An 8,390-nucleotide genomic window follows, 5' to 3' on the forward strand; every position below is an offset into this window, starting at 1 on the left:
GTGAAGTGACATCCTCCACAACTAGACTGAAGAACAAAAGGACAGCAACTTGTCTGTTCCTCTTCCCTGATTCCCCAACGCTGTTCCCCTCCTCCAATTCCCCAATAAAATCTTTTAAAAAAAAATTATTACAGTAAAAGACACGGTGTCATTAATCCCACTCAATATTCTCCCCCTCGCTTTGAACACACTTATCTCATCATTCTTGCCACTTTCTGAAGCAGTTCTGGAAGTCCTCTTTCATGAATATCTTTAGTTGCACTGTCACGGCTGCCTCAATGTCCTGAATCATATTGACTCTGGGGAAGAGCCAGAAGTTGCAGTGTCAGATCCAGTGAATAAGGTGGATGAGGACACACTGTAATGTTTTTATTGGACAGAAATTGTGAAACCAGAAGTGATGTGTGATATGGAGTATTGTCATGATGGAAGATGATTTGCAACACACTTTAAAACACATCTTCTCTCAACCGTAGCTCACACTCGAACATGTTGAAACTTGTCACACACTGTTACTATGGTTCGATGGACGCTTCCCATACTGAAGATCCCTGCCTTTCTGTTGGATGGCACTCAGCAGCAGCATTCACCATATCTTTTGATCACAACAGAAAGCTTCCATGTCACACATGGCTTCTAGTACAGCAATTTCTGTCAAATAAAAACATATGGTGTATCCTCATCCACCTTATTCACCGGATCTGGCACCATTTGACTTCTGACTCTTCCCCAAAGTCAAAATGACCATGAAAGGTAAACGTTTTGAATCAATTCAGGACATTCAGGCAGCCATAACAGCGCAACGAATGCCACTCATGAAAGAGGACTTCCAGAACTGCTTCAGAAAGTGGCAAGAACGATGTGATAAGTATGTTCAAAGCAAGCGGGACTAACGGCAATGTGTCTTTTACTATAATAAATTATTTTTATTTAAACATTCACCATATTTTCTGATCATATTTCATATGGTGCACTCTGATATTTTCTATTCTACTGCATTGAAAATGCTAGTTGCAACCCACTAACTTGATTTCATGATTCACTAATAGATCACAACTTGGTCTGAAAAAGAGTTAAATTAGTCATCTCAATTTTAGACCACCTCAGGTAAGTGGAATGACTTGCTAATGGTTATACAGTCAATCAGTGACAGGGTCCAAGCTAAAACTCTGATCTCAGAAGTTCAGACTAATAGTCCTTCCCCTTAGAAATGTGTAGCAAGACGTACCACGGCATTCTAAAATTTTCAAGTGAGAGAGGCCCTGGAGATCAAACAGAGGATCCATTTTTTTTTTTTAAAGCAGAGTTCTTTCTTTCAACCTCAGAAGTAATCCCAAAATATGTTTTAAAGTTGACAGTTGGATGTACTCTGGTTGACAGAAGAGCGGGTTCTGAGCCTGAGGTACCCTGTTGAGCCTCTCCCAAAGTTTCAAAACCAGGGTTCAATCCTATAAGTTGGGACCATGCAAACAAGTCAAATCACTTGATAGGCAAAATGTAACTTCCTATACAGGCTGGAAGAGATTTCTGTGCAGATTTCCAACGCCCCAGGGCACACGTAGAAGGAAGGGTAAGTGNGTCACCCACTCACCACCTCCTCCTTGAAAGGTTCCTCTGGTAAATTCACCATCACAGCAACCCTGTTTTCTTTGGGCCTCTCTCTCTGTCCCTTCTCTGATGCTTCTTATGCACCCATGAGCCATAGATGGCCTGTTCTGTTTACCAGAGTTCTTCCTTGCATAGACCCTCTCTTGACAAAGTTCTTCCACAGTGGGATTTGGATTCCCTGTGCAGGTAACAGCAACGACCTGAGCCAAGATAATGAGATTCTAGGCCCCACTCTGCCATTTAAAGGTTGAGGGCAGGGTATCCTGCTGGCCTCCACACTGCCCTACGGAGCGCCCAGGTTACTTATTCATTCCATCAGTCACTGAACAAACATTTATTGAGCCTCTATTATGTGCTAACATCTATAGAATTAAAGATTAAAAAGATACAGCCCTACACTCGAGGTGGTTATGGATTACTGAATAACTATTCTTATCTACTGAATAAATGAGTAAATAATGTCCTTTATTCTTCATGCGTCCTCTTTACCTCCAGACCAATCTCTCTCCCCAGGTCCCTGCTCTTGGGGGAGATTCCATTCCAGCCTTTAAAAACTCCTATGAGGAAGTCAGTTCTTCTACACCTTCTGCCCTCAGTGCTTTCTTTTCTCTGTACCCCAGGTCTCTCCCACCCCAGCCTAGGGCCCGTGAGGCACGATGCAGGACTCTCACCACATGCTTTCCCCGCCGCATCCAGCAACACGCTCTGCACAGTGGCCCTTGTCAGGACAGCGCCTCCGGCCCGCTGAATCACTGGGATGATGTGAAAGGCGATTTCACTGGAACCCCCTCGCGGATAGAAGGCCCCTTCTGTGTAGTGGTCAACTAGCAGAGCATGCATGGAAAAGGCGGTGTGGCCAGGGGTCACGCCTACAGAAGGAAGGAGGCAGGGATGAGGCAAGAGCAGGCGGCAGCGCCACTCAGAAAGGAACATGGATTCCTGTCAGAAAACGTGCGGCCTGAGTCTATCCATCCCAGGGTTCAAATGATCCCCAGGGCTCAGGGCAGGCAGAGGGTCAGTTTCCATGCAAATATAGGGTGTCTTACAGATTTTGGGGCCAGTGGGAATATCCTCCCTGCAAACTGCCATGCTGCTAAGACTAGGGAGGACAGTGCTGGTTGAAAAGGAAAATCATCCAGGGTGTGGATGAAGGGACTTTTTACCAGGGAGTCCAGCAGGTAGGTGGGCAGACTTCTCATCCACACGCTCCAGAGGGTCTAGGGTTTATACGGCTTCATTTCCATCAGCCAAGCACATTCAGGAAGAAAGACTGAGGACCAGGAGGGCAGCACCTCTTCCCCCAGGAGCCACCCAAGGCCCACGGCCAGTACCCACCATAGGTGGGGTAGATGTAGCTGAGCACCGCCTGGAGCTCTGGGGAGGCCGGCAGCTGCCGCAGGGTCTCAGCCAGGCTCTGGGTAGACGCGCGAAGGAACGGAGAGAAACGGGTGAGCAGCCCACACTTGCTGAGGAGCTGAGCCAGGGGCAACGGAATGATCTTCAACAAGATGGCATGAATGGCTGACCTGGACACCACCTGGGGAAGGAAACAAGCAGGGAGGGACAGGTCTCAACTCTAAACCTGCTGGGAAACAATCACCGGTCCAACAGCATGCACACGCACAGGGCCGGGCAGCATGTACCCCTGGCTGAACTTGGCTGAACTGGGGTTTTAAAAAATCTGTACTCTGAATTTTTCCCATTCTACACTCATATGAGTCTTTTTGCTTTTCAGTTTTCTGCCCAAATCCCTTTTGAAAAATCCCAATCTGGGGTGGCCAGATGGCTCAGTTGGTTAGAGTGTGCGCTCTTAACAACAAGGTTGCCGGTTTGACTCCCTCATGGGATGGTGAGCAGCGCCCCAGCAACTAGATTGAAGGTCAACAACTTGACTTGGAGCTGACAGGTCCTGGGAAAAACACACTGTTCCCCAATAAAGTAAAAAAAAAAAAGAATCCCAATCTGGTCTCAGATGAAGTTAAAAAAAAAAAAGGTCCGGTGGTGGGGATAATGATCTGACCCCACAGAAGCCAGCCTGGTCAGGGAGGAGAGTGAGAGTGGCAGCTGCTGAGCCCAGGCTCCAGGGGCACAGAGGCCAACTACAATGGGGGCTGAGTTCAGGACAGACATGACTATTCCTCCCTTCCTCTTTCCCCACCAGTCACTCCACTAATGAAGACGATCAGCCCTGTCAGGAATAAACAGGGTCCTCGGCATGTCCATGTTACCTTAACCAGCTTCATATACTTGTCAATGGCAGCTTCTTCCTGGGGAAACTTCTCCTTGAGACCCTGAATGTAGGCTTTCTCCCCACTATACATGGGGAACTCCTTTCGGCCATTGGGCCCTTCTAGTACCATGATGTCAAAGGGAGAGGACAAGCCATCCCAGTCCAGCTGCCCCTCAGTGATCTGGTCCAAGATAAAACGGCCAAAGCTGCCTTCCTGCATGCGTCCAATATAATGGATTCCTATTGGGAGATAGACAAACAAGGTATCTTAGAGATAACGGTATTGAGCCCTGGAAAGGTGGACATGGAAGCAAGGTAACAGTTGTCCTGCGTAGCTGAATCCATACCTAGAGAAGGCTACCCACCCTTGCTGTGGGGAGGTGTTAGAACAGAAACCACCAAACCCCTGCCCAGTTCAGCTCCCAGTATGGCTGTCAGACAAGGAAAGAGGTGCCCAGAGAGCAGACAGGGCCTCCAAAACAACAGAAATCATCCCATAGTATCATCCCACAATGGCTGCTCCAAGTCTCCTGAAGATAGAGCCATGCTCCCAACCCTTTTCCCCATAAACCTTACCTGTGTCAAATTCAAGGCCATTGTGTCCAAAGGTATGACAACAGCCTCCTGCCTTGGTATGTTGTTCCAGAACCAGAACTCGCTTGCCAGCTTTGGCCAGAATCGCAGCTGCAGCCAGGCCCCCAAAGCCACTGCCAATAACCACCACATCCAGCTTCTCTGGTATTTGACTAGCTGAGAAAGCTGCAGCAGAGGGAAGAGATGGAGGGTGGGCTTCTCAGGCAGGGGCAGCAAAAGAGCAAAGATATGGAAACCAAAGAAGACTTCTCTAGCTTATACAATGCTAGAAAACTCTAGAACAGTTTGGCACAGAGCTTATTAGAATATCTCAAACATTTTATCGGGGAAATGTTCAGGACCAGCCGGCGGATTAAACAAGGGATTTATTTTGATCTGAACTGATTTAACCAAAGCTATTATGTACCTGGGGATTTTCCCTACTTTCAAAAAGAGTAGGAATCAATAAACTACTAGGGGTGCCAAAAGAAATATGTACACATGACTTGTGTTCATCTATTGTTATCGGTATATATTGAGTATTACAATTTTAATACAGTCTTTCCCTTTCTTAAAATGTATATACATTTTTTTGGTACCCTATGTATTATAGGAACAAAAACAGAAAGCTGACAACAACAATACAGGCTGAGACCCCTAAGTGCAGCCAGGGAGACAGCTAGGAAAGAAAAGAAAACAATGAGGTGGGGACAGGAGGAGAGTGTCTTGGGACAGGCTGCTGGCTCACAGAACTGTCCATTCACAAGCAGTTATCTTTGGAAAATGCAGGGTCTACAGGCACCAGTGGAGCAGCCTGGTGGTATGATAGTGCTTTAAGATCCTGATGCAAAGACTTGGGCAGGACTGAGCTGCTCAGAGGCTGCTACTCTGAGAAATCACAACACCACACCCTCACATCAAGAAATTCTGGAGGCGGGGCTATGGGGGGCAGCACCTAAACAAGACAAAACTGGACAGTTCCAGGTGCCATATGGGCACTTCCAACAAAGTCTGTTCTTTATAGATTATTCTCAAAGAACTGAGATTTGGAATTTTTCAAGCTGCAAGACAACTTGGTAAACTTTTAACTTCTCAAACATTCTTAGAAAGACCTATAGTGAAAAATGCATTTTATATGACAACCCAGAATATATGTAAGTATATAATATAAATACCTGAAACAAAAGTTTCACAATACAGTACTTACCAGAACTATGGATGTGGTGTAATCAAACAATACGGTGAATGTTTAAATTAAAAAAAAATTATTACAGGGCCGGCTGAGTGGCGCACTGGTTAAGAGCTGGCTTGGGANAAAAATAGCTCCAGCTCCAGCCTTTCCATTTTCCCTGCTCTCTTTTCCCACACCCCCACCCATTTCACCTCTCTCCTGGATTTTTTTTTTGTTCAGGAGCCACGTTAATTGGTTCTTCTCCTGTCCATCTTCTCTTGTGTGCATAGACAGATTGTTCTTTTTAATAAACTGCTTGCCCTGATAGGAAGCTTCTGTCTGTATCTCTCATGGCTTAGGGAATCAAGTTTATAGGCTCTTTAGTATTCAGGACTCTGCAGACGGGCACTTTTCTGCCTTTCTCTGCATCCTTGCTAGGCCAAAGGCCCCCCTTGTTGGGTGCCCATCTAAGCCTCTGTGGGTTTTTGTTCTTGCTGTGTCCTCCATTCCATGGCTTCCCATGGTTCTTGGGTTAGATGGCTTCTCCCTTCTCTTTCTCTTACCTTCCCCAAATCTGTTTCTTCATGGCCCAGCTCAAGTTTTCCCATGTACCTTCCTAACTCGCCCACCGTGAGAGAGTTCTACTTTAATAGCTCTTAACAATGCCCATCACAAATTTTGGAACTTGAGCAAAACAGGGCAGTCAGTATCTGATGTGTCTGGTCTTCCCAAGAAAACCAAGCTACTTGTGGGAGTGCCATCAGTACTGTCTATCTGCCTAGCAGAGTGACACTCCTTAGGTACTTCAGTTCAATTTCTTCTTGCAAAGGAGACACTTTGTTCAGGACATCTGGATGTGACTTAACTGAGATCTCACACATCTCTTTTTCACTACTGGTTGCTGTCTCTTATTGATGGGTTTTGCTCATAAAGAGGAGAGCAGAAAGAAAGGTTGGTTTCAGGAACACGTAAGTATTGTGGTGGAGTCCACATAGCTCCACCTTTGAGCCTTTGAGAAGTATCGTTTCCTGTACTGAAGGGATACAGAATTTGTTTCACTTTAGAAATTGCACTGAAGGAAATCTCTCACACCAGAGGAAAACTTTTCTGTGTAGTTGTCATTTTGAAGATAGACCATTTGAAGCATGTTTTCCTAGAGATTGTGTGAGAGGGTGAGCTGGCTGAGCCATCTCTTAAGCTGGGGGTGGGGTGGGGGGCAAACAGTGAATGAAGTACAGGGAGCCATGAGTCACCCCTCTAGACAGCTGTGGGCTTCCGGTCCTGCCCCCAGCTTTTGGATAAAGGGTGATTTCTATTAGGAATCTATGCTTCAGTCGTGGATGTTAATAGAGGAGCTTGTTTTCCTGCTATATTACTGAGAATTATTTAAAGAGTCCAATTCTGGACTCTGGGGGAGTGGAAAGCTAGTCTGTCTTGAAAGGCTAAGACAACTTGGAAAGACCTGACAACTAGCTAGCTATATATACTTTGACATTTCTTTTCCCATGATGGCTCTTAATGAAATACTTGGTGATAGAATTCTAAACTTNAGATACTGGAGTATGTCATTATAGAATCACTTGTTAATCATTTTCTTTTGCCTTTCCCTAGATTATTGCTTTTGTCCTGGAAGGAAAAAAATCCAAACTCACTCGGCGGCCAAAGGCCAGTGACTACCAGCGTTTGGACCAGAAGGTAAAGAAGGAAGACCCAGGTCCATGGGAGGGATATGCAGCCTTAGGTGGGCCCAGCAGCGGGCTTGCATGAGCATGGCAGCAGCGGCTGGCTCTGGGGGTACTGCTACCACTGCCCCTGCCCTTTTCAGACCACAATGTAAAGACCTCCATATATACATGTCTACAGTGACAGAGCTGAGCAGACCTTCAGCTACTCTACAACAGATGAGCAAACTCAGGCCCGGAAACATCATGACTTTTTTTTCCCTAAGTTCCCACCTCAAGTTCATGGCAAAATCAAGACCTGATGGCAGCACCCTAGGCTCCCGTTGTGTGTTTTTTGTGCTACACCAGCACGTTACAAATTTTAATAGGCATTGTGACAGAAAGCAAAATCTGATTCACTAGCTATGGGGCGGAGCCTATGCTTCTACATTTTTAGGAAGTTCCCAGGTGATGCCTAATGCTGCTGGAACCACACTTCAGGGAGCAAAACACTAGACGACACTCTCTGAAAACAAGCTGAGAAACATACAGGCCTCCGACTTCCCAGATCAGCCCTGCTAAGCACTGTGGACTAGATTTCCTGAGTGCAGCCTCTGCCAGAAAGCAAAGCCCTCCTCCACCCCACAGCAGCAGGAGCTGAGGAGAGTGCTCTCCAGAGGCAGCCTGTTCCAGCACAAGCACTGCACTCCCACTGCCCTGCTGCCAACATGCACCCTTCCTTTCCCTTCTGTGTAGCAATAGCGAGGGCATGGGTAAAGTGTTGCTGGCCCAACTGGGAGGTGTTCTCAGAATTCCTACAGGGAACATAGTTCACATGTACAGCTCGTACCAATTACAGAATAAGCCACTTAGCTCAGAACTCCCTTGCTAACTCACCCACCTGTACGTCAGCTTCCCAGTATAGCCCTGGCCTAGTACCTTCCCAGATAATTGACTTCAAGGGTTTCCATTCCCCTTCATTATAATTTTTTTCTGATTTAAAAAATACACATGTAAACAATTCAAAACAATACATAATGGTACAAAGCAGAAGCCAAGTTTCCCATATTCCCTCCATGACGTGTGTATCTTTATTTCAAGATGTATGTTAGTGTATGTTTTATTTCAACCTAACTTTTAAAATAAT

At 46.0% G+C, this 8,390-nt stretch overlaps 1 protein-coding gene across 1 annotated transcript in view; it reads right to left on the reverse strand.

The window, feature by feature from the left end:
- Positions 1-8,390, reverse strand: part of RETSAT (retinol saturase) — a 23,219-nt gene that overhangs the window by 6,578 nt on the left and 8,251 nt on the right. The window contains exons 2-5 of the mRNA XM_019623757.1: positions 4,415-4,597; positions 3,837-4,078; positions 2,944-3,145; positions 2,280-2,477 (exon numbers count right to left, since the gene is read on the reverse strand). Of these exons, the coding sequence (XP_019479302.1) occupies positions 2,280-2,477; positions 2,944-3,145; positions 3,837-4,078; positions 4,415-4,597 (825 nt within the window). The remainder of the gene's footprint in view (positions 1-2,279; positions 2,478-2,943; positions 3,146-3,836; positions 4,079-4,414; positions 4,598-8,390) is intronic.

This window comes from Hipposideros armiger, unplaced genomic scaffold, assembly GCF_001890085.2.
Source record: "Hipposideros armiger isolate ML-2016 unplaced genomic scaffold, ASM189008v1 scaffold_561, whole genome shotgun sequence".
Taxonomy (NCBI): domain Eukaryota; kingdom Metazoa; phylum Chordata; class Mammalia; order Chiroptera; family Hipposideridae; genus Hipposideros; species Hipposideros armiger.